The sequence below is a fragment of the Lepisma saccharinum genome, chromosome 1 (assembly GCF_977018435.1).
Source record: "Lepisma saccharinum chromosome 1, izLepSacc3.1, whole genome shotgun sequence".
NCBI classification, from domain to species: Eukaryota; Metazoa; Arthropoda; class Insecta; order Zygentoma; family Lepismatidae; genus Lepisma; species Lepisma saccharinum.
This window is the reverse complement of record NC_139229.1, coordinates 163,699,927-163,726,811: the sequence shown is the minus strand read 5'-3', so window position 1 is coordinate 163,726,811 and position 26,885 is coordinate 163,699,927. Positions and strand designations below refer to the sequence as shown.

General features: G+C 38.0%; 3 protein-coding genes across 8 annotated transcripts in view; 2 read left to right on the top strand and 1 right to left on the bottom strand.

The window, feature by feature from the left end:
- Window positions 1–14,303, bottom strand: part of LOC146003511 (transmembrane protein 245) — a 63,209-nt gene extending 48,906 nt beyond the window's left edge. For all 6 annotated transcript variants that reach the window (XM_083141802.1, XM_083141835.1, XM_083141815.1 and 3 more), the window contains exons 1-4: window positions 13,617–14,303; window positions 4,643–4,871; window positions 2,394–2,458; window positions 1,254–1,590 (exon numbers count right to left, since the gene is read on the bottom strand). In XM_083141802.1, the coding sequence (XP_082997928.1) occupies window positions 1,254–1,590; window positions 2,394–2,458; window positions 4,643–4,871; window positions 13,617–14,141 (1,156 nt within the window). In that variant the 5' untranslated portion in view covers window positions 14,142–14,303. The remainder of the gene's footprint in view (window positions 1–1,253; window positions 1,591–2,393; window positions 2,459–4,642; window positions 4,872–13,616) is intronic.
- Window positions 14,304–14,721: 418 nt separating this feature from the next.
- On the top strand, window positions 14,722–23,002 carry Smug (Single-strand-selective monofunctional uracil-DNA glycosylase). Its single transcript, XM_083141792.1, has 4 exons — window positions 14,722–14,826; window positions 20,746–21,009; window positions 21,491–21,643; window positions 22,868–23,002. The coding sequence occupies exons 1-4, from the start codon at window positions 14,806–14,808 to the stop codon at window positions 22,982–22,984; spliced, it is 555 nt and encodes a 184-aa protein (XP_082997918.1). The 5' UTR covers window positions 14,722–14,805; the 3' UTR covers window positions 22,985–23,002.
- A 15-nt stretch (window positions 23,003–23,017) lies between these two features.
- On the top strand, window positions 23,018–25,251 carry LOC146003506 (tRNA-specific adenosine-34 deaminase catalytic subunit ADAT2). Its single transcript, XM_083141795.1, has one exon. The coding sequence runs from the start codon at window positions 23,018–23,020 to the stop codon at window positions 23,519–23,521; it is 504 nt and encodes a 167-aa protein (XP_082997921.1). The 3' UTR covers window positions 23,522–25,251.
- Window positions 25,252–26,885: the final 1,634 nt, after the last annotated feature.

The following is a 26,885-nucleotide window of genomic DNA, read 5'->3' as shown; positions in this document are numbered from 1 at the left end:
CATTGTTTGAGCTCCGAAGCATGTAATCTCTGGAAGCAGATGCAAATGATTATATTCTTTCGGCATCTGAAAGTGCTTGCGCATTAAACTGAAACACGAACTTGTCCAATCTATCAAAATATCGCTCTCGTGCAACTGCTATGACAGATAAGGAGCCAACGAGCAATGTGGGCTTGTTTGGCCAAAACAAAGAACTGTTGTATGTACAATAATACTGCAACAGCACTGATCACAAATGTCCTCCGAAATCCGGATTTTATCCGATATCCAGATTCCTTCCGATATCCGGATTCCCTCCGAAATCCCCTGATGTTGGAGAAAGAAAACAAAGTTTTTTATCCTTCTGCTCAGTGGTGGCGAAAAGGGATCAAAGACCTTGCAGTGCGGGTGTTGCAGTCATTGAGGAACCTTTCTTCCATAATGTAAAGAGTATAGAAAATTCCCCTCTATTCTAATTATGTGAAACATTAGTGACACTGTCATAGAAGAAACCTTTAAACGATTAAGGTTCCTATTTGTCGAGTGTCAAACAACTGTTTTTGACTCATAAAAAGTTCAGACAATTTTAATAATGTACACAGTATTCTACAGAAAGTCCTACATAACCAGTACAATGTCTGTAGTGGCAGAGGAGTCTTTCTTCCCTTATAGCAAGTGCCCGACCCTGTGGCCGAGTGGTTAGCACATCGTGCTGCGACGCCAAGGGTACCAGGTTCGAATCCCGGACGGACATGGTTGTTTGTGAATGTCCATTCATCAATTTCATCATTTCATCACTCATCCCCATCTTCGCAAATTAGCCAAGAGGCACAAAACGCGAAGTAAAATAAACTAAATCAATCAATCAAAAACCTTATAGCAAGTAGTGGCCGAGCTGAGATGAAAAAGTCAGGACATGGATTGAAAGGAATGGACTGCCCAGACTAAATCAGAACGTCTGATAGCCTTGCATCAATGGTTATAGAACTAAAATAGCCCAATATTGCAGACTGCAGACTTCTAGAGCCTGCCTCTGTCCAGAAACAACCTATTCATTTGCGCAAGGACAAAATCGAAATTCATGAAAAATTTGAAAATCCATCAACTTCATTTTTGTAGGTTTTTATATGTTCAAACTAAAAATTTTCATGGCTCGAGGGGAGGGCCATGCCTGCCTCCCCTTGGGTTCGGGCCTGACCAGCAACATATACAATAACATGGCTAGCTAACTATAAATTAAATTCTGCTACATTAAGACAGATTGCATTACCTACCTGCACGTTTAACAACATAGTAAACAACAGGAATGGGCAGCAGATGTAATATCCATATGTGCTTCCAAAGTTCAATGATTACACATCCCCACAAAACAGCATATAAAAACTTGTTACTGTCCACAGCAATGGAATCCAGTCTTCTTCCACTAAGTGATGTGAAAGAAGTTGCTGAAGAACTTGAAGGAAGTGCATTGGTCAGTGCAGGGCGATGCACTGGAAGTGACTGGACCTTCCGTAATGCAGCACCTTTGTCAATGGTCGAATCTGTACTGTCACTTGGAACCACACTTTCAGCAGGATCCAGTTCTTCCTGTTCATCTTCAAGTGTGGCTGCCTGCAAATAATATTTATCACCTAAATGAACTGATGGAGAGAATCACTGTACATGTTATATTAGTACTATATCATCTTGTAAAGTTACAACTACTACACCATCCATTTTGCAATAACAGTATCCTGCACCTGTGCAGGCACTGCAAAGAACACATCCAGCAGGATTTGACGATGATGGGTGTTGGGTGGAGGGGCATTAAAAGAAAACAAGTGAAAAAATAGAACTGAAAAATTTCACTTGTAAGAAATCACAATGTCTACACCATAAGAATGTATTTTTAAAAATCAAGTAGGTTGTGTATACAAGTGACAAAATCCTACCAATGTTCAGACCTGTTATTTACGAGACAATGGCAATCAGATGCATGCTCAGAATGGATAAAGGACAAAATGTGGTCAACTGCAAATGACACAGATTTGACTGCCTCATGGCAACAGCACAGGATAAACTTGCCCAGTTTAACTAGTTCAGCTACAGCCCTGCTTCACCTAAGCATGACATTTCTATTCTTTCTGGTTTTGAACAAAGGCTGGAAAGGCAGAATTTCAGCAGAAAACGATCACTTGTAATTTATTTTCATTAAATAAAATTTATTATAATAATTTTTACAAATGGTTCAGATTTTTAAGAGGGGATTTCACAAGCTTCTAGAAGCAAATATTTCAATGCCTGTAAGGACAGATCTGTATCCAAAATATAATATTGATAGTAGACCTGGAAAACTTACATTTGAGATGTCTCTTGCACATTAAAAAACAACAATTTCCTTCCATACTGACCCTTACAACATATATTCAACTAACCTGCTCAATTTGTTTGTTACTTGACACTGCAATCTTCACAGATTCCATTAGTGTCAGTGGGGTACCTGTAAGAAGCATATAACCTTAATATGACACGATTATACTACCAGGTGTTTCAGAAATAATTGAGGGTTTACAAAAATTTATTGCAAGTAAACTATTGAACTTATGTTAATGAAACCAGTCCAGAACGATCGAGGAATGCAAACAGTTTGTGCATGTATGTTTTGTTAAGCTGAGACTTCACATCTGTGTCGCTAGGCGACACTCAAATTACCCACATCACTTGCATAAGTCACAGTGTTTGTTCAATGTTTTGGTCTCCAAGATCACCGGACCTTACACTTTGTGACTTCTTTTTGTGGGGTTTCATCAAAGACAGGGTATTCGTCTCACCGATGCCGCATGATATCACATGTCTAAGGGAGCATATCATCGCAGCGTCAGACATTATCGACACTGCGAGTGTGGCAAGAAGTAGACTATCATGTCGATTTGTGCCATGTCACTCATGATGCACACATTGAACATTTGTAGGTGTCAAAATGTTTTCGTACCTCGTTCATTCTGGGCTGGTTTCATTAATGTAATATCAATAGTTTACTTGCAATACATTTTTGTAACCCTTCAATTATCCCTTGAAACACCCTGTATTATAAAGAAGTTGAAACAGTGACATAAGGCATAGCGTAAACATATGAAAATAAACTAATGTAAACAATAAAAACTCTGCAGTGATATAGCTAATTGTGTACCAGGGCTTTCCAGATAACTTTAGGTTTGATGACACGACATTGAGACACATGGGTGCAGCCTGGGCAGGGGGGGGGGGGTTCTTTGGGGCTATAACTCACACCAAACTACAAAAGAAGTGTGTTTACTATATTTTGAACAGTTCTCTAAAACAGCCTTCTTTACATGTACAGCAAGCTTGAGCAACTTGCTTGCACTTGTGGAGGTCAGCAAGAGGTCCTGTGCGATGCAAGCTTCCTGCCTGCATACTGCATGAATGTGATGGATGTACAGTCATGGACAGTCCTGGTTGTAAAGACCAATATAACTTCAACAGAATCAGAAGTGTATCTGTGACTGTACAGCTGAGTTGTAACTATGGGAGGGCAAATCAGCAATTCCAAAAAGCATAGGATGCAGAATTAAAAAGAAAAAAATGCCAATGGACAATTGGCATCCATTATGGAATTGTTGTTTTAAGTCCACTTTATGTACAGATAGGTTAATCGGGACTGGACTTACAGTTTAAAGTGGGATCCGAACCACAGTAGAACGTACTATCGGGGAAGCCCATGGATCCATTACCTTAGCAGCTGATTGTACATCCAACGGCAAATGAAATGGTACGTGAATTGTACATCATAATTTTCAATTAGTCTGTTTCCCCACAGATAATGAACTGAAATAAAAATGTTAATAAGTAGAGGTCAACATCTGCTTGGAATAAACATAATTTTATTCCTTAAAACAATACGCAGGATGTAGAATAAAGAAGGATTAAGAAAGCAATTTACAATTTGCCTAATATTATCTTTGCCATTGGAGCCGCAGTGGTCTAGTCGGTAAGGTGTCTGACTGCCAAGCGGGAGACCAAGGTTCGATTTCCAGGTTGGGTGATCTAAGGTCGGAATTTTTCCAACCAAAGCAGCTCTTGGGCTCACCCAGCCTCAAATCAATGGGTACCTGCGGGCAACCCTGGGGGATAAAGGCAGTTGGAGCATTGTGCTGATCACATCACCTCAAATACGGCCGAGATTGACAATGTGAGGGGCCCTACACCACATGACCTAAATGTGCCTTCATGGCACGGTGCTATATGCATGGAGAACTTTACCTTTTTTTACCTTTATCTTTGCCACTCGCTGTACAGTCAGGAGTAATTTACCAGGGACTTATCGAAAAACAGAATGCAATTCTTACAACTTACACCCTATCCTAAAAAACAACTTTTCCTTGCATATTGCATCTTAATCTATTTTTACAGCTGTCGTACAAAAAGTTATCAATTGTAGACATTCTATGATGTTTTTTATTCCATAATGGCTACTTTCTTCTGACTGTACAAACAAATAATTTTATTCAACAGGAAAATAAGGTTGCTCACAGTTGCTACTTACCGTATGAGAATCGTGTCTAATGTCTTACATTTCAGGACCCAAAACCTTCACAATTATTACACCTGCAATTACCTTCTTAACTTGAAAATGCCATGGTGTCATGAGAGCTTAAATACTAACCAAGTTGACACGATGTGTCATATGTCTGCCAAACCTCCATTCCAAATCCAAGAGCAAAAAATACGACAAAGACAAAAAATGCAGGTATTTGTAATGGACCCATAAATGCTGCCAGATATGATGCAATAGTTATCCATACACAAGTTGATGCCAGACTAAATTCATTAGATTTTTCTGGTTTCCAGTAGGTAGCAAGTACAATAAGATAGCCCACGACAAGTGCTAGGATCTGAAATAGACAAAAAATTAAATTATTCGATTTTTGCATTAGAAATTTATCTACAAGTTATGAGCAAAACAAGTGTGTTCTTACATCAGCAGACTTCTAGATTTTGTCACAATTTAGCCTGATAAAATCTGAAATTCATTTACTTCAGTCAGTTGAAATAAAAATGTGCTTGTCTGCACATCTTTAATAATAATGTACAGATAGATATGTGGCAAATTTCTATAATGTAGAAGAGGTGTACCAGGGCAGGTACCCCACCAGGCACTGCACACATGGGTGTAACTTGGGACCTAATGTTGAGGGGGCAGAATCAAACAGCCTAATTTTGAGGGGGGCAGAATCAAAGTTGGGTCTAATTTTGAGGGGACAGAATCAAACTGGGACTAATTTTGAGGGGACAGAATCAAAGTTGGGCCTAATTTTGAGGGGACAGAATCAAACTGAACCTAATTTTGAGGTAGCATAATCAAACTGAGTCTAATTTTGAGGAGGCAGAATCAAACTGGGCCTAATTTTGAGGGGACAGAATGAAAGTTGGGCCTAATTTTGAGGGGGCAGAATCAGACTTGGGGCCTAATTTTGATGGTGTAGAATCAAACCTGAGGCTTAAATTTAGGGGAAGAGACTCGAAAAGTTTTCCATCCCATAAAAACAGCATCCAGGATTACTTGCTAAATAACTGTGACGTTCACGAAATCAAAAATGTTGCCATTGATTACTTTGCTCCTTAGGACCCTTAACTTGTAACTTTGAATAAACCTGTAAATTTAGGGGGGCAAGGGTCCCTCTTGCCCCTACCAAGTTATGCCTATGCCTGTACATATGGACTTTGCCTCCATCCCTCTGTTTTTGATATTCGATGTCATGAGTTATAGTGCAATCTAAGTTCAGTGTTCAATGATGACTAATCTCAAGCTCTCCCCAAATAGCCCTCCACACAATTCTAAATAAGTTTCTTTGGAATTATTTCAAAACCTCAATGTTTTTACTGAATCTGTGAAGAAAACAGTACTTTTTCATGCCAGTTGTTTCCAAGAGGAACCAATTGTTAATGGTAAGGTTATAAATGTTTGAGCAATATTAATCTTGCAGCTCGAGATAAGCAAAGCAGACAGAATCAAAAATATATCAACATTCCTCTGAAATAATATTTCACTTAACTGTTTTATTTTAAACTAAATACTGATATTGATGGTGTTCCATTAATTTTTTATGAACTTGTTAATTTGCAAGGATTGAAAGCAATTCACTTATTGTAGTTTTTCTTGCATGTGAACCCTTCGCTGACAGTAACTACCTACTGCATTCTCCATAGTAATAGGATTGCCTATGTTGTTAGGTTAGGCTAGTTAGGTTTGTTTCTATTAGCATAAATATATAGCAAATATATTTTTCATGGTAATAGAGCTAAACCTAGCTGACGGTAATAGAGCTAAACCTACCTAGCTGACGATAATAGAGCTAAACCTAGCTGACGTCATAACACAATGGTGTTTAACTTTCATGCGATGAGTGGGAACCCGCAACCTGCTTTATCTACAGATCACATGCTCTATAAGTAGTATGCGATTCGTCTACCACTAGACACATTTTGCTCCTGCATGCAAACACACTATTATTACCTTACTCTATGCAACCACGGAGTGGGAACTGCATCCTTTCAAGGTACGTACATAATTTATTTTGAAGAATTAGGTCATGATGGTAGTAATTACACGTTATCGTTGTACATGTTTCAAGTAAAATATTTTGCATGGTACGTATATGAAGATTTTGTTGTTTATGAACGTTTTCAGTTGATTTTAGCTCACAGAAATGTGTTATTGTGAAGTAAAGTACAGTGTGTCTGGATGAAAATATAACAATAAGAAATTTGAATAACTTGGCAACAGTTGGTGATAGAAATGTCCGGTTACGTTTCTTTGGAAGAGGGAATCATAGAATTTTAAGATAACCAAAAAAAATTGCAGAACTCACCTCAGTAATCTCAATGTGAGCTCCTTTGGTGGCTCGACAAACATCAAATCGGTACTCAACCTCAATCCATACATTGCGCATCATTTGACGTGTCACAGACACGCACGCATTGATAATTCTTTCTCGTAGATCGTCCAACCCTTGCACAGGTGTTCGGAAGAGAGAATCATAGAATTCTGCAACAACAACAATGCAACATGAGTACGCACATGAGCCACTTTGTTCTTGAGTAGTGAGTGAAATGGCATCATTTACTGTGCATCAGAAAGTTGAGTGCTGTTTTTGGTTTGCAGAATTGAAGTCCCCTGTAACAGTGCAAAGGAGATTTAGGCAACAATATGGACAAGAACCACCAGATAGTCGTTACATTGTTCGATGGCACAAACAATTGCTGGAAACTGGTTCTTTGTTGAGGATGAAAGGCAGTGGTAAGAAGTGTGTGAGCGAGGAGAAAGTGGTTGCAGTGAAGGAAGCTTTCCAGAGAAGTCTGCGCAAATCAATTCGATGTGAGAGTTCACAACTGCAAATTCCGTGTTCAACTGTGCACGATATTGTACATAAAAGGTTAAGGCTCAGAGCGTACAAGTTACAGCTGGTTCAAAAACTTAGGTGCACTGACAAACCTGCTAGGTTTGACTTTACTGTGGAAATGATATCACACATTGATCAGGACAATGAATTCCTTACACGTGTTGCCTTTTCTGATGAAGCTACCTTCCATACATCGGGAAAAGTGCATAGGCATAACTGCAGGATATGGCGTGAGCAAAATCCACATGCAGTTATTGAACATGAACGCGACAGCCCAAGTTAAATGCTTTGAAACGAGATACCATAATTGGGCCTTTTTTTCTTTGAAGGGGCTACAGTTACAGGAGTAAGTTACGTTGAAATGTTAGAACAGTATGTTGTAGCCTGTGTACCTCATTGGTACATGCTCCAACAGGATGCCCCCTCCTCCACATTATGCCCGTTGTGTTATGAACTTCCTACATAACCATTTCCCTGACAATTGGATTGCGAGGGGAGGTCCTATTAAATGGCCTCCAAGGTCGCCTGACTTGACTCCTCGGGACTTCTTTCTGTGGGGGCATGTCAAGACTATTGTCTACCGAACACCTGTGCAAGGGTTGGACGATCTACGAGAAAGAATTATCAATGCATGTGCGTCTGTGACACATCAAAAGTTGCGCAATGTATGGATTGAGGTTGAGTACAGACTTGATGTTTGTCGAGCCACCAAAGGAGCTCACATTGAGATCTACTGAGGTGAGTACTACAATTTTATTTTGCTTATCATAAAATTCTATGATTCCCTCTTCCAAATAAACGTAACCGGACATTTCTATCACCAACGGTTGCCGAGTCATTCAAATTTCTTATTGGTATATTATCATCCGGACACATTGTACATCTGTTACCTTAGCATGTTTTACCATGAAGAAGAGCCTGAAGGATTCGTGCAAGTGAAACTAGAACCCAAAACTACATTCCACATCAGCAACTAGGGTCAACTGGGGTAATTGTGGACAGGAGTATTTGTGAACACTGGTCAGTACAGACAGGCTAATATTGATACGACCATTTTCATTATTGATTATTGTGATGTATGGATTTTTCTTCGAGCTGATGATTTTTTGACATATTATTCCACTTTATGAAGTTTTATAGTCCATTTTCCCAAAGACTTGAAAAAAAAAGTGGTTTTCAGTTTTCTCAGTCGTTAAAAACTCGGGTGTGTGTTGCATTCTGTTGCAGTTCTATTCAAAATTTTTGGTGTGGCTGGTAGCTTAGGCTCTTGCCTTTCACACTGCAGGCATGTTTTCCAAATATTTTGTGTGGTTTTCGAGTTATTCCCATTTTAAATTCTCTCTTCAAAATTCTTTTCTTGGGGTAATTGTGAACAGTGTTTTGGGGTATTTGTGAATGCTGAATGGAATTATCACATGCACTATACTTCAGTTATGTCACCCTTTTTATTTTTAAAGCAGCTATTTTAAATATTAGTACTGCATTTTGATCAAGCTTTGTCATGCTTTTGGTTTGCTTGATACTGTTGAAGTCAACAATTGCTCCTTTACTGACACAATTGTTTCTCATCTGCTGTGTCCAAGAATGTGACGACAAAGAAGGTGAAGTGATCGTGAACAAATTGACTGTAGTTGATGATGATGGAACAAACTTTACACGTACAGAAAAGATAATTGCCATTTGATTTAAGAACATCATCGCTGTGTTACCAGACCCAGAAACAAAATATTTTCAGAGAAAACTGTGTCTCGTATTTCCTGGAAAGGTACACTATGTTGCCATCCGTCACTGGACACCCCTCAAAAAGTGCTCAGGATTGTCTGTACACGCGTTACCGGTTGAGAATACACTCATACCAGCTACAGCAGTCAATATGGACAGACGACACGAACTGAGTGAGGCGGAAAGAGGGATGATCATTGGAGCCCACAGGTTTGGGCATTCGACCCGTGAGATTTCCAAGAAATTTCAGATACCCCGGTCGACAGTGAGTGATGTTATCGTGAAGTGGAAGCGACGATCATGACATGCCGACCCAGACCCAGTAAACCGAAAATATTAACAGATCGTGACCGTCGATGCTTGAAACGTGTGGTGAAGTCAAACCAGAAGGCATCATTACAGATGGTGTGACAGGAGTTTCGATCAACTTCCAGTAGTGCTGCAAGTGATCGTACTGTCCACCGGGAGATTGTCGCACTTGGCTTTCATGGTCGTGCAACAGTTCACAAGCTGCATATCACAGCCTGCAATACGACCCGTCGATTACAGTGGTGCAAGGAACGCTGCCATTGGACTCTCGAACAATGGAAATCCATCCTATGGAGTGATGAATCGTGCTACCAGATGTGGCGGTCTAATGGACGTGTGTGGGTGTGACGTATGATCGGTGAACGCTGTTTACAGGACTGTATCGTACCCACAGTAAAATTCGGTGGAGGTGGCATCATGGTGTGGTCCTGCTTTTCGTGGTATGGTCTTGGTCCTCTGTTTTAGTTCAGGGAAACATGAATGCCGATGCGTACCAAAAAGTTCTGGACAATTCTGCACTAACCAACATTGTGGGAACAATTCGGTAATGGCCCATACCTGTTTCAGCACGACAATGCTCCATGTCATACGGCAAACATTATCAACACGTGGTTTGAGGACATGGGTGTGCAAAAACTTGATTGGCTAGCCCAAAGTCCAGATATCAACCCCACTGAACAGCTTTGGGATGACTTGGAGCGCCGCTTGAGAGCCAGGCCATGCCACCCAAAAAACACCACTGAGCTGTTTGCTGCTTTTCAGGAGGAATGGAGTAAGATTCCTGTCGACACGTATCGCAAATTGGTGGAAAGTCTTCCTCGAAGGGTTGCGGTCGTCATTGCGGCGAAAGTTGGCCCTACACGATACTGATGTGGTGCTGCGACCAGATTAACGTACTGGTATGGAGTGTTCGGTGACGAATAGCAATATAGTGTAGATGTTATACAGAAAATGTGATATACAGTAATATGCTCTTTTAAGTGGCATTAGGCTACTTTTCTACGTTGTTTTATTAGTACAGTAGGCTTCTTGTAAGTTTTCTTCAAACAAGGCACAAAGTTCATTTAAATGCAGAGAAAAGGAAAAATAAGATGTTTCTTACAACTGTTTCTTCCCCATATTTATTTGTACCGTTGTGTCCTGTTTATATGTTTCGAGAAATATCAAAAAGTAAATATTTGAGAAATATAGAAAGTGTCTTCATTTACCCCATTTAAAGTAATGGTAAAAATTCAGGGGTATTTGTGAACAGGGTAATTGTGAACACAGGCATTGAACACTTACTGACAATGTTTGTGCACATCATTGAACCACATGTCATCCATTCAAAAATACCCCACAGATACACTCTACAGGTCTTATACAGAGCATTCCCCGACATTCGCTATGAGACCCAGCGTCAGCGCTTGTCTTTCCCGGTGAATGGGGTCCGCAACAGTGTTTTTTTTTTTTTTTTTTTTTTTGCTCTCCCTGCCATCACTCTCTTTCCCTTTCAGTTGATATTGCACACTGACACCAGTATAATCCTCCCTCGGAAGTTGTGTTGTGTCGTATCAGTGTGTTGAAGATTCTGGCTTAATATGGCACCACAAAAGTTTACATTGCAACAAAGGATTTATCTTGTCGAGTGTTACTTCGGAAAGAGAAATTGTGGAGAAGTGCGACGACGTTTTGCCGAAATTTCCTGGTGTTCCCGTTCCATATAGGATCACCATATCAAACCTCGTAAAAAAAGTTTAGAGTAACAGGGTCAGTTCTGAATAAAAGTGGAAAGAAAAATGGGGACATCTAATTTTATTTGATTTTTTTGTTTGATATATTTTATTTTACTTCGCGTTTTGTGCCTCTTGACTAATTTGCGAAGATTGGGATGGATGATGAAATGATGAATGGACATTCACAAACAACCATGCTCGGGATTCGAACCCAGGACCCTTGGCATTGCAGCGCGATGTGCTAACCACTCAGCCACAGGGTCTGGCTGGGGAAATCTAAAAAATAAAGTATACAAAGAGAATTCACACACCATCCATGACTTAAAAAAAGAGTATTGTACGAGAAATCGGGAGAATTACAATAGACGAACTTGCACGTCTAAATGCCAATTTCCTTAGGAGATGCCAGGAATGTGTTGCAGCAGAGGGACATCATTTTCAACACCTTCTGTAGTCAAGGTTAGTACACAATATGAAAACTGTAATTTTAATAGCCGACTCTAGCTACTGTCGTGGACCCCGTTCCCTGGGAAAGACAAGCGCTGAAGCCGGGCTGCTTGGCGCAGAGTCTCGTAGCAAATGTCAGGGAATATTCTGTAGAAAAGACAGACCATGTTCACATTTACCCCATAATTGAAAGTCTCCCAAAACCTAAAGGGGTAATTGTGAACATCAAGTTATTCCGTATTTATGCAATATTTCAATATTTTTTTTATTGTATCAACGAAAGAGCGCATGCATTCTGGTTATCCAGGAAAAAAGATTTTAAACAATGCACATTCTGAGTTCTGAACCTTCAAAGTCAAAATTTGTTTTTCGCTTTCACAATTACCCCAGTTGAACCCCTATAAGTTTATGTAATTAGGTCAGGATTGCTAGGTTAACCAATAGTTATTATCGACGTGTTGTTTCGCTATTTGAGTGTGCATACAAAGGGTTTTAATAATAAAAAGCAGGGAAAGCACTCCGAAATGGCAGGTTTTTGCTTACGTGGGTCATACTTTATTACTAGTTTGATCTAGTCAAAACACCTATAACTCATTTATTTCGTCCTTTTTAACATTGATACTTACTTATTGTTCATTGCGGAACATTTCATAAGGTGTAATATGAATTTCTCCGAAGATAACTTCAATTTTTCATGTTACGAGTAATTCTTGTTGTTCCTTTTCTTCACTTGCGTGACACACAATATGACTCGAACGTTCTGAATCATCGCGCATCGTGCTTGTGTTTTGTCGATTTGGAGTGGGTATGCAGTGTTTCCAACCTTGTAAATGAGAAAAATACCTACTTCTGGGTTTTAAATTATGCTAATACATAGAACCATGCATGGGTAGCCCCACAAACAATTCACGGATAGCACCACGAACCATTCACGGTAAGGTTAGGTTAGGCAAGCATAGATAAAATTTGGGGTCACGTCATCTTTTTGGAAAAAGACGGGGTGGTTGGAAACAGTGACAGGGGGTTACGTCATCAAACGCATGGAACACCCGGTTGAGGTAGAGAAAGTACATGGAAGCAAGGCAATTGCGATGTTTTTTATAGATAAAAACATGAATTATGGCTAAAAAAGATGAAACGATGACAGAAAATACATTCAGGAACTTCAACAATGCTACAGAAAGTGATTCGTGTAAGTAGTTTCATGTGTAAAAATGAAGAAATCCGTTTTGACTAGTTCAAACTGTTACCCATACTTTGTGATTGAATATCACAGTTATTTGTGTTTTCCGCATGCTGAAACTAATTTTATTTACATAAAACATCAAAATCTGTCGATTAATACAAATTTCAACATATTTCTCGAGGGAGTATGATGGGTAAACTGCCCCCTTGAACTAACCATGCAATATGTTTGTTTATAAATTATAACATACCCCTCTATGAACAAAGATAGGCAATACTAACAATTTTCAAATATAAAGTATTGTGTAATTAAGGTTATGGTACTTGTTTACTATCCTTCAGACACATTTATTTATTTTTACAGAAGAAACTACTTACCGTAATAAGTTCCTGTAGCATTGTCGAACATCGGGAAGGTGTTTTGTGTGATGTGGGAATGTTTCATAGCTGAAATTCTCCGACGGAGAATAGCTAGCCCCACGAACCATTGGCACGTGGATAGATTAGTTCTGTTAGGTTAGGAAACATAGTTAAAATTTGGTGTCGTGTTAGTATCAGGATCTAGAAATTGGAAATAATTGCGAACCATTGGCGCTAGCCCCACGAACCATTGACGTGTGGTTAGGTTAGTTCTGTTAGGTTAGGAAACATAGTTCAAATTTCATCAAAACAACGTTGATACACCTTCAGGAATGTTCCGTGAAGCAGATACGTAAGTACGAATGTCAAAAATTGACAAAACGAAAAAATTAGAGGTGTCCGAAGGATAGTAAATTTTTACCAAGGTTATTTCACTTATAATTGAGTTTATTAAGAGCTGATCACAATTATACATCTAAAATCTAATGTTGAATCTTACCACACTTGGCCCAATTGTCGTAATGAATGTTCCAATGACAGTAAAACTAATGATGCCCAATCGCTGGACCAAACAAACAATAAATCGAGGAGTATAGTAGTATACCACATGAAGGCAAGGTAATATAACACAAGCCGCCAAAATAATTTTCAAATATTTCGTAATGAATCCTCCAACTCTTTCAGACGTATCGTCAATCACTTGCACCGGCATCATCATAACTCCAACGAACAAAGGGGTTGAATTTGAATCCAAGTTCTGCAGCCACTTTCGTGTCCAAGTTGCTATTCTATGTTTAAACGGGTGCAACACCGAGCCACATAGTACAGCCCATAACAAAGGCTTTATGAAGGGCTCGAGCACATAATAAACGGCCCAACCAGCTGCACCGCATACAACAAGGAGTAACAGAGCCAGTGAATTATAAAACGCATGTTTTAAAGCTTTCTCATGTCCTTCTGGCACAAAATTAAGTACATTTTCAAAAGGACTTCTAAGGATATCGGCACCCACAGACGTCGACATGCTTCTTTTAGAGGGAAACCAAAAAAATCAATCCAGAGACTAAATTTGTAAACGCCTTGCCTACATTTTGTACATGACAGCCACACGGGCACTTTCAAACACAATAGTATACTCTTTTAGCAATGACATAATCGAGCAGATCATAACAAATGCAATCGTGATTCATTTGTTTGAGGCCGTCATCCAGTTTACTCGCAGGCAGGGAGCCTATATCTACCTTTTTTTCCACTCGGGCAGAGAAAAAAAAAAGAGAATTTAAGAAAAAACAACAAAAGTAAGTATTGAACAAATGATAATGTTAATGTTTATTATTCGATAAAAAGAAATACATATATTTGAGTTTGATAGTCATTTTATCACAATAACGCAATATCGGAATTCATTTTGTAAACAGCTGACTTTCGAGCAGTATTGCCATCCACCAATAAATTTGTGTATCACTTCCATTGAAATAATAGAAAGTAAAAGAAAACAATAATACTATTTTGGATCTACGTATAGACAAGAATCTCGGAAGTACATAAAAGGACATGCACCTTCAGGCGGCTGTCGATCTGTAGTTGCACGTTTGGAAGTTATTTTGCTGCTTCAATGTGAGTTGAAATATACATTTTTTTATAGTGAGTTGGAAACTAGAGAAACTTCCGTGAATTCTACACCACACATGAAATGTGTTCTTTCCTCGGTAAACTTACTTTGTAATTTAAAATAGAATTTTAAACAATTATTTTGCTACTGAAGTTTTAAGTTAGGCGAGTTTTTATTAAAGATTTAAGCGCGTTGAAATGCGCAAAATTACAACACGCTTCAATTTTGATTCTTTCGCTGGTTACAGGTGTTTTTAATCATCGAATGTTCTACGATACATAATTTACCGGCAATTGGATTTTCATCTGGAATAACAAGTGAATGTCAGGATGTATAATTTTACTTTTACCGAGGGGTCTTTGCCTTGGAGGTTATTAGAAATAGAAAAAGATCTCTCACAAAAATTGAAGCAAATTACGTTTTCAGATCCAATCTCTTGTATTTACAATCCGCTTGAATATGCACTGGGAGTTCATTCACAATATGTTGCAAAGTATTGCACAAGTTCGAAGAAGATTTTATTTTTAGGAATGAATCCAGGTCCCTTTGGAATGTCGCAAACAGGGGTTAGTGTTATATGAAAAGTATTCATAGGCTTTTTTTTTCTGAAATAAGAGCAAGGACAGTTTTCCAGAAGATAACCATAACCGGGTAAAAATCTGATATTCCCCGGACACCTATAACTTCTTCGTTTTGTCAATTTTTGACATTTGTACTTACCTATCTGCTTCGCTGAACATTCTTTAAGGTGTATTAACGTTTTTTTGATCAAAGTAATTGCAATTTTTGACATAATTTTAACTATGTATGCCTAACCTAACCGAAGCTAACCTAACCACACGTCAATGGTTCGTGGGGCTAGCGTCAATGGTTCACAATTGTTTTGCAATTTCTGGATCCTGATACTACCACGACACAAAATTTTAACTATGTTTGCCTAACGTAACCGAAAGTAACCTAACCACATGTCAATGGTTCGTGGGTCGGAGAATTAATTTTCAACAAAGAACATGAATTTCCGCTAGGAAACATTCTCACATCACACAAAACACCTTCCAGATGTTAGACAATGCTAGAGGAACTTATTACCGTAAGTAGTTTATTCATTTTTCTTCTGTAAAAATGAAGAAATCTGTCCAGGGAATATCAGATTAGTACCCATAACCATGAGGAAGATTCTGGCTTAAAGAGGCAGAATTCACTATTTACTATGTTGATGTGTATCATGATACTTAGTCCGTCTTCTACATTTCAATGTAGAAATGCACATTAGTTTTCTTTAGTATATTGTTGCATCTAATGTCCTTACCAATAAATGTTGAAGGTCACTGTTGTTGTTCGTTACTGTTTAACACCTTGGGATTTGTCTTTTGCTGAATTTGCAATGCTATGCTAGTTGCTAGATTAGGCAGACAGTTGTGAAGAAAAGGCAGTGGATCTGAATCTTAAATGATTTTTCACAGGATTTTATAGGAGTAATATGATGTGCTTTAAAATACTGGAAACAATTGTGGGAGTCAATTCTTGGAGAACCTAATTAGTTAACCCTTAACTACTATGGACTGTCTCTCAGACCATGCTGAATTCATATTTTACTTTATTTCTTGCACCCTTCCAACTATTAAATGATATCTTCTCCATACCTTTTATTTGGGGTGTTGGTAGGGTTGCCAGATTTCTAAAATAAAAAAAAAAAACGGGACACAGATTATATAGACATGGATATAGTTAAATTTATGTTTTATAACATTTTTGAACATTACAAAATAAGGTAAACAATATGGTATAGTGAAAACACATTTCACTCATTTATTTCCTAATTGTTTACATTTGTACTTACGCATAGCAGAACATTTTTGAACGTAAGATTTTGCTTTTTTCACTGAAAAAAGCGTAATTTTTTACATTACAAGTATTTATTGTTCGTTGCTAATTCGCTTTCGTTACACACAATATGGCAGGCAAATCTTGACTCACGTTGTTTATCGTCAGCTGATATGCAGTGTTTCCAAACTTATTAATTAACCGAAAAATGCCGCACAAACTATTCACAAGATTTTTAAGTGAAAATTGATCCACAAACCATTCACGGAAGGTTAGGTTCAGTTAGGTTAGACGAACAGAAAATTAAATTAAAAAAAAAACACTCACACGTCATCTTGTAAAACTACCGCGTGGTTGCTAGCAGGGGGTTACATAATCGTACGCACGAAACATTTGATTCACGTAGTGACGGTAATGGTGGCAAGAGCTATTGTGCATCGGAGATACATAAATGTCAAAAAATACATGGTTTACCGGACAAATAAGTTGAACGAAGGGAGAAAACACTTCCAAAAGTCTACAGAAGCTCATTTCCGTAAGTAGTTTCTCCTGTAAATTTGAAGAAATGTGTTTTCACTATACCATACTGTTACCCAAAATAATTGCTATTTAAAGCATTGTTAACCCTAGAACACTATCGTGTTCCAATATTACAGTGTAACTAGTGCTAAGTAAATTTTACGTTCATGAAGGATCTATTTTTAACACAACCTCTACATCATGAAAACAAAATGATTCTTTGTGAACATTATTTTGTTTATTTTCCTTACATTGGAGTTATATTCTTCATTTTAAAATGTATAAACATGGTTTTATTTAACATAGAATAAAATTTGAATTTGTTATTTCTTTAGCTAAATACGGGACAAATGGGCATCCTGAGAACTTTTTCCGGGATAGGCCTACCGGGACATTTCTTTACAAAAGGGGACAATCCCGTATATACGGGATGTCTGGCAACCCTAGGTGTTGGCTACAAGCTGTCAAGGTTACAAGGTCTTGCCTTTGATTTTCAGAGTTCAGAAGTTTCAACAAATGCCTGTGTGCTGCTTTGAACTGTCATTTGATTAGTTAGCATACACCACATGACCATACACCACACATACACCGCTCCAGAACGTAGTGCAAACACCAAATACACTACTTGACTCCAAATCAACGAACTAGAGGACTCGGTGTTGCACTGTGTAACCAAATACACGCTTCAGTGCAAAGAAAGTCAAAAAGTGCAGCGAACTAGATGGGGCTTGCGTGACTATCAATGTCCATAGTAGTTAAGAGTTAAAAGCTTCACTGAGTATTACTTACCAGAGAAATTATGATTTGAAAGGGCCGCGGTGGCTCAGTCGGTAACGTGTCTGACTACCATGCTCAAGGTCCCGGGTTCGATCCCCGGCCGGTTCAAATCCGGGAACTTTTCTAACGATGGAAGCGGCCCCGGCGCCCACCCAGCGTCGAATAACATGGGTACCTGGGGGAAACCCTGGGGGGTAAAGGCGGTAAGGGGCGTGATGCTGATCACATCACCCTCACTCATGACCGGATCAAGAAAGTGTGGGGCGTTACCCCCACACCCCCTATACGCCTTCATGGCGTGGTGCTAAGCACAGGGGAACACTTTACCTTTACTTTTTACCTTTATGTAGCTTAACAAGCAGATGTTCTAGAATTCCAGTCAACTTGAACCCTGTTTTTTTTTGCAGATTTTCATGCAAGGCTCAAAGGGGTTTCATGCTTGTGACCAGATATTATGTAATCAGGTGTTTAGAGCATTTAGGAAAGCTAATGTGAAGAGGCTTAAACTTGTCCCACCTAACCTAACAACAAATGAATTTAGGAATATTTTATTAATGTTAGATTCTTAAGCCTAATCTACCTAACAATAAAGCATTTAGCGACGCAATATCCCTTTGCACCTCACACAGTATGCACCCAAGACAACAGTATACGAATGGCTGCTCGCAAATGAAGGATCATATATGAGTATACAGAAGGTAAAAATGGTTCTCCAGAAAATGCACAGTAAGTTATCACGAAGACTCAGAAGTATGTGTTAAACATAATTAGAAATCAAACCATGTAAAAAATGCCTGTGCACCATGATAAATTTAGAATAATTAAACAATCGGAACTTGGGCCCAGATTCCAAGTAAGTTAAGCTAAGTAAAAAAAAAAAAGTTCAAAGAGCTTTTGATAAGATTTTGAAACATGTTTACACAGTATCATGTCAAAGATTTGGGTTCCCTCCCAAAATAAATATTTATTTCTTCAGTTTGTGTTTCAGACCAGTTGCTGAATCTTCTATAAATAGGTTAGGCCAGGTACTTCACAGTTCACGCTAGAAATATTTAGTGGTTTTGTAACCACAAATAACTATTATAAATTAAATGGTGCTAGAAATTTTAAGAAGGCGTTTTTACTTCTATTTTACTAAGAAGAAAGCTGGCCCAAACAGGGTATTAGTAACTTCCTTCAACACTCCTGCCTAACTTGGCACGTCACTGCATAATCTAAACAATAATTAGAATAAGTACTGTAAGGTCCATGTATACCACAGATTAACATGTTGCTTTTAAAACAAAAGACAATCACAAACATACATTATTTGTTAGGTCCACCTGTGCAGCACAAAAAAACATTATTTGTTAGGTCCACCTGTGCAGCACAAAAAAGCATGTGTAGTTACAGTAACACATTCACAAGGATGACACCAGTTAACAAAACAAGCCCATTATTGTTCTCTTATTAGCTTCCATGAGCTAAATCCTTTTTCTCTCCCTTCATTATATTGACGTTATTCATTTTCAAAATGATCTTCGTCCTCAGGGCGTATCTGATATTTTCCCAGATTCATTTCCATTAAAACACCTTTACCAGCATGACCCTTTGCTCATGTAATACAGAGTTATTCAAGATGGTTGCCAGTGCTTTAATACATCGTCACTCGTAGTGCACTTCAGATATGATTATATTTGAGAAAAAAAAATCATAGAAAACTTGAAGTTTTTTTTAGATATCTTTACAGATGCTCTACATGAAAGTCCATATGGTTCCAAACTCATTGCAGCATTTCAGTAGTGATGGTTTCAATTGCCATTCATTCATGAAGTGAAAAAGCTGTGCAAGTTACTTCACATGAATCATCATCCACTATGAACTGTGGTAGTTCTCTGCAGAAAGTCTATGTTCAGCGTTGATCATCAGGTGTTAAATCCAAGCATTGTTAGGTGATAGGAGTGCATTCTTAGTCCCTTCCGTGAAATACAGCAAACATTTGCTTTTTGAACCTTGCAACTCTCAAATTGCATATCACAATCCTTTTCAAAGGGATACCTGATGATTCATGGGTGACCTCATTTCCACTGTCTTCTCTCTATTCTTGTTATGGATGGCTTTATTATATGTGTTTTTTTGTGCTTGTAAGTTGTATAAAACTTGAACTTATGGTACCATTTCAAAATGTCAAAGGAAAGTTTACTTTCAGAAATCTCAACTTAAAAGAAAGGCAAAGGCTTATCTTGTTAGAAGTAAAGAACAATTGAACCTTATCTGTGTACATAGATCCCAGCAGACAATCATTATGCAATACAGCAATGTACTGGGTGGTATTTCTGGGAATCATGGCCCTGAACATAATACACTGAAAGAGAAAGTAATATTTTCGTTTTTTGTGGCTTATTTTGAAATTTCATTTATTTATTTGGCCATTTTTCATGTTCAAGTTAAGGCTGTGAAGCCTTTTCTTAACAATGTTCATATCTTATAAAGATGTTAACTTTAAAATAAGACACATATGTTGTTACATTATTGCATAAAGGGAATATTTAAAAATAATGTAAAGTGTAAAAAAAGATAAAGTTACACACAGGAGTAAAAATCTGACCTACAGATTTGATTTTACACATGCACACACTTCTGTCGTAATTGGTTGTAGCTTAGAATATTATGTTCAGTAATGGATTTCAGTGTTTTCATACAATTAAACATATTTAATTTGTGCCCAAAGTCAGCATTCATTAAAAAAAAAAACTAATAAATGCCACCTAGTATTCATGTAAGAGTTGAGTCTTTATTTTTCATATCATTATCTGTATTAGTTTACAGTAAATTTTGCACAGGACATTTCATTGAGATGAAAAATTACTGTTTGTGTATTTTGACATTTTTTAAATGCCTACGTTAATTTCAACAGGTTCCATTTGGTGAGGTAAATCTAGTGAAAGATTGGTTAGAGATTTATGGCCCAGTTGGAAAACCAGAAGTAGAACTTCCAGAGAGGCCGGTTATGGGATTTGAGTGTCACCGAAGTGAAATTAGTGGGCAAAGATTTTGGAGTTTATGGAAGGATTTGTGCAACACACCTGAAGTATTTTTTCGCCATTCATTTGTACACAACTATTGCCCACTACAATTGATGACCAGCACTGGCAAAAACATTTCGGCAGCAGAATTAAAGGTAGTCATGTGAGATGTTATGAAACATGAATTGAAAATTGAACTGTCGCATTTAGAAAAAGGTTTTGCATTTGCCAGGTTCTCCAAATGAGAATGTTGTCATGGCATTTCTCTCTAATTTAAGTGCATTTGATTATTATTTTTTTCGCTTTGTCTTGGTTACAACAAATTCCTTGAAATGTCACATGTCAAAAGTACATGATGAATGTAAAGAAACCTGTCAGATAACATGACAACATTTTAAACTTGCATTATCAACTGAATATGCTCACAATTATAATTCTTGGCTAGATAAGTAATGTAAATCAGCTTACTCTTAGTTTTCTCTGCTAGGGTCTTCACCTTATTATGAAACTTGTTAGGTTTCATTTTTAAATTTTAACCCACACTCATGATTCAGATGAATGCATTTTTGCCCCATGTTTTCTGATGGTGTAAAAGTATATATTTTCTATTCTATTTTTATTTATTTTTAAATGCAGGCATCCCAAAGGGAACTATTGTTTTCCTTATGTGATGAAGCGTTGGTGGATGTTGTAAGACTCCTCGGTGTAGAAACTGTAATTGGGGTTGGAAACTTTGCCAAAGAAAAAGCTAAGTCTGCATTAAGAACAGCAGGACTCTGTCATATACAGGTAAATATGCACTTGCATATATTCCCAGATAGCATGTAAGTTAACTGCAAGTTAAATCGACATTCTATTTAACTTGCAGTTAACTTACGTGCTATGTGGGTTATCTCTCTTGATTATTATTGACAGCACTTGCTAGCCATAAGAAGAATTTCGGGAAAAAAATTTGCTTTATCATATTTAAAGACATTAGAGGCTGTTATACACATGTACACCTGTACATATTATGGTGTAACCTCGAATCTGTGTGTTTGTTTCAGGCTCCCTAAAGATTTCATAATATAAGAAAATATTAAATTTGGTGTACAAGGTGTAGTGCACGCAAAAAGAGGACCATCCTGGAGGGAGGTGAAGAATAATGATTCAAACCTGGGCATAGATCAATGTGAAATATTTGAACTTGTTATAATTAGCAAGCATCAACTTCATTGTTCCAAATATGGCCCTTTTTTGGACACGTTTATGTAAATATAAATACATTTCTTACATTTGGAAAAGGTGAGCGTTGTGTTAAAATCAAGTTTCTGGAAAAACTGAAAAGAAGTCTGCAGCATTCCAGCTCTTTACCAAAGCATAAGTTATGAATATATGCTGTATGCAGTGTTTTCAATGGTACTATGGATATGGGAGGCAAGAGAAAAATTACAAGTATCATGGACAGCCTCATAAATCAATTACTCATCTTAACATTGAAGATGTGCAAAATATGATTCATAAAGATGGAAACCTGAGTGTTCAGACATTGGCTGAGGTGGTAAAATGGATGAGGAAAGTGCAATCTTGCAAATTTACATGGGGCAATCAAGGTGTTGCTCACCACATTTTGACAGGATAGAACATATTTGATCCTATGTTCAGGCTGACTCGCTGTCCAAATGCTCAAAGTGGTTGGCTTTCGATCTTGCCACTGGAGATCCTAGGTTTGAGTCTCAACCTGGTCATGTGTGTTCTTTGTGAGTGTCAATTCATCAATTTCATCTCTCATCCTCATTGTCACAATTAGCCAAAAGTGGTAGAAAAGCACCACAAAATAACAAAAAATATAAATACAATCTATGTTAAGGTTTGTTTCCTCTCTTCACCTCTTGGTTGCAGGAGCAATCCCCCTCCTTTTGTCACCTCTTATATGTAGTGTGTTTTATGTCTGTTTTGTAGTAGGGTTCCACCTACACACACAGTTTTTAATTTATGTACTATAATGTTGTTCAAATATTAATTATTTTCCAGGTTGTCTCAATACTTCATCCTAGTCCACGGAATCCAGGCAGCAACAAGAATTGGAATGAAAAGGTCATAGCTCAGTTAGAGGAGGTTGATGTCATGAAATATTTTGCATCTGATTGACTTACACTGTAGGCTGCGAAGTAAATTCAAAATATGGTTGCTTTAAATGAAGAGTTTGTTGACAGAATTTTTGAGCTTGCAAGAGCAGCCCTGAAAAATGGTGAAGTACCGGTAGGCTGCGTGTTGGTGTACGAGAACAAAATAATTGCAGAAGGAAGGAACACAGTGAATGAAACTAAGAACTCAACTCGTCATGCAGAAATAGACTGCATTGATAAAGTTGTGTCATGGTGTAAGGAAACTGGACGTTCATGGAAGAAAGTTTTCAAAGAAGTGGAGGTGTATACAACAGTGGAACCTTGCATTATGTGTGCTTCTGCTCTTTTGCAGCTTTCAGTGAAAGCAATGTACTATGGGTGCAATAATGATAGGTTTGGTGGATGTGTTTCAGGTCTAGACACATCACAGTTTTTCAGTAATGGTTGTGTTATTGTTGGTGGCATAAGACATGAAGAAGCTATGGAGTTATTGAAGACATTCTACAAAGGGCAAAATCCTAATGCACCAGTTCCCAGAGTTAAAGGAACAAATCAATAATAATAATGATGTACGTGAAATATTATAAAACATACATAGGAATATTCATATGTATTTTCTGAATTTTATGTTAAATGTGCATTGTTTAATTTTATAGGTCTATAAATAACAATTAAAACAAGTGTTTTACATTTTTATAAAAAAACAACAAAGTGACAAAAGTTAATTTAAACTAATAAAAACATTCCTTACATTTAAACACTACTATATTTTCTTTGTGGCAATATTGTACAGGGTGAGACAGAAGAACAGGAACTTTTGAAAAGCGTAGCTGGCAACACTGCATAATGGTATCTTGGGCAAGGATTGATCAACATCATGCTTTCGCCATAAAAATGTTTTACAAAAACAATGATAGTTTGCAAGTTGCACAGAGGTTGTTCAGACGTTTTTTTCAGTGTAGGGCATGATGGTAGTATTCCCTCGAAACACGCGATAAAAACGTGGATAAAAAACTTCGAACAAGGTATGAATTGAAGCAAAGACGAAATTCGTGCCATCCCACCTGACATGTTGCAGCGATTAAGGAGGGACCTCAATGGCAGATTGCAAGAATGCAGAGCTAGCAAATAACTCCATCTGAAGGACGTAATTTTCAAAAAGTGATACTGTGGATTACTGTGGCAAGTTGTAAGAGTTCAATTTCTGTCAATATATGTATTTTATCTGATTTCTCTGGTGTCTGGTGGGTTTTTCAAAAGTTCCCGTTTTTCTATGTCACCCTGCATAATCTTTATATTCTGAATTTTTTTGTCATTGTGACCTTTCCCAGGATTCAGCGCACATTCATCATTACTAAGAAATATTGTTAAACTGTATAAAGCCAAGTATGGCCAAAAAATATATAGTGTTGGGTTGTCAGGAAAGTTCTGAGTGTTTTTGTCGTAGAAAAGAAAAATAAATATTATGATATTGCAAGAATATCTGTATTCCTTAAAGTATTGTCTACTTTTCTTGATGACCTTGGTCCATTGTTCTGACAACTTCAAAATACCATCAGCGTAGAGTGCCAGCAATTGAATGCGAATACGTCATATATGAGCTGTTTGACATCATTGGAATCATGGAATGATTTTCTGTTCAAAGAGTTCTGTAAAGACTGGAACAAGTGGAAGTTGGATGGTGCAATGTCCAATATGGTGGGTGGAGTAAGTTGTCCAAGCCTAATTTGTTCAATTTTCTGTTTGCTCTAGGAATTAATTCGTGCGGTTGTTACACACACATTGAAGCTGTAGTTCAAACACAAAATACATAAATACCTTAAGAAAAATATTGTCCATCGCGAGGCACCACTTTCGCCCATCTGTCAGGCAAGTTACGGATTCCGTGGCGAAAGAAGTCCTCATCCTTTGAAGCGATCTAGTCAGAGACCCATTTTTCGATATCTTCTGAAGAAGTGAACCGCTGTCCAATCAAATCGTTATTCATGCAATCGAACAAGTAGTAGTCCGAAGGAGCAATGTGTGGTGAATACGGCAGGTGGGGTAAAACTTCCCATCCGACATTTTCTAAATAGGTTTTGACCGGTTTTGCGACATGTGGGCGAGCGTTATCATGTTGAAAAATAAGTTTATCATGTCTGTTCTCCCATTCTGGCCGTTTGCTGGCCAGAGCTTGCTTCAAACGCATTAATTGTCGTCGATAACATTCTCCATTAATAGTTTCACCCGGTTGCAGCAGCTCATAGTACACCACACCTTTCATATCCCACCATATGCACAGCATAACCTTTGCACAGTGAATATCTGGTTTCGGTTGTGATGGACCTGGTTCACCTGGCTTCACCCAGGCTTTTTTCGTTTCGGGTTCTCGTAATGGATCCACTTCTCATTGCTAGTAACAATGCGATGCAAAAACCCCTTTCTTTTCTGTCTTTGAAGCAGCAATTCGCAAATGGTTTTTCGTCTTTCAACGTCTCTGTCTTTCAATTCATGTGGAACCCAATGTGACATCTTTTGAATCATTCCCATGGCTTTGAGGCGTTTGGAAACTGTTGTTTGATCAACGCCTAATGCTTCTGCAAGTTCTTTCTGCGTTTGACACGAATCCTGATCGAGCAATGCTCTCAATTCTTCGTCTTCAAATTTTTTTGGCTGTCCAGGTCACTCTTGGTCTTCCAGGCCGAAATCACCACTTCTAAACCGTGCAAACCACTTCTGACACGTTCGCTCAGCTAGCGCATGGTCACCATACACTTCCACCAAAATACGATGACTTTCGGTAGCACTTTTCTGCATGTTAAAGTAATGAAGCAGAACACCCCGCAAAAACGCTTTATCTGGCATGAACTGCGCCATGTTCAGTTGACTACAAAATGCTGTTGTTGACGCGTCAATCAACTGCCCTATACTACGAACGATGCGCGCTGACAGGAGTTTTCAACGCATGCGTGGATACACGGAACTGTGGGACGATACGCTCGTTACGCCATCTCTTGTCCAGGCGCACAAATTAATTCCTAGACCAAATAGATCTTGATGGGACTCAACGCCCTTTTTGGTCACTACTTCTGATCTATTCTGCTGGATCCAGCAGAAGCAGTGCTGGCACTTTCTTCAACTGGCTGCAGTACATGTCTGTGATTGTCCGATTTTGTGGGAGCAGCTCATAGTCTAGAATGCCCTCCCTTTACATCCTACCAGGCACAGAGCATGATCTTATGTGAATCAATGTTTGGTACCAGCTTGACCCCATGATCTTGTTTGTACAACATTGTCAAACGGTCCATTTTTCATTACCAGTCACCATTCTTTTTTTAAAAAAAGGTCTGTTTTGTACAGTTTAAGAAACATATTACAGATGAAATAACAATCAAGGAAGTTTTTCTCTGACCCAAATATTGTAGTGAGAGGTGTATCCAAGTTTCACTAAACAGTGATTTTAGGTGTATTCATTGGCTCTGCTATTTCTCTGGTTGACGATCTTTGGTTAGACTCAATTTATGTCTTAATTTAGCTGAAATTCCCTGCTTTGAATCTGGCAAACCATCTTCGAACCACTGAACCTATAGCATTGTTTGTATGCTGCAAATCTACTTTAACATGTGTGCAGCATTTTAATCCTTTTTGGAGAGGAATAACATAATGGTCGAAAATGAAAGTTCTGAGGACAGGGAGAACATAATGTGTCGAAAATGAAAGTTTTGATGACTGGCAGCTTAAGATAAAATTTTGACCCAGGCAAGGTGCATATTTGGCACCCCCTTGCATTCCACGTTGCCATCCCTAACTTTAAACTCCCAATAAAAACCTGGATCATGTTACATATTTATGGTTTTAAATTAGAAAAATAATAGTCTTATTTTTAAAAATATTTTAAGTGTTAAAGAATACATTTATTTTAGGTTAAATTGCTACATGATTTG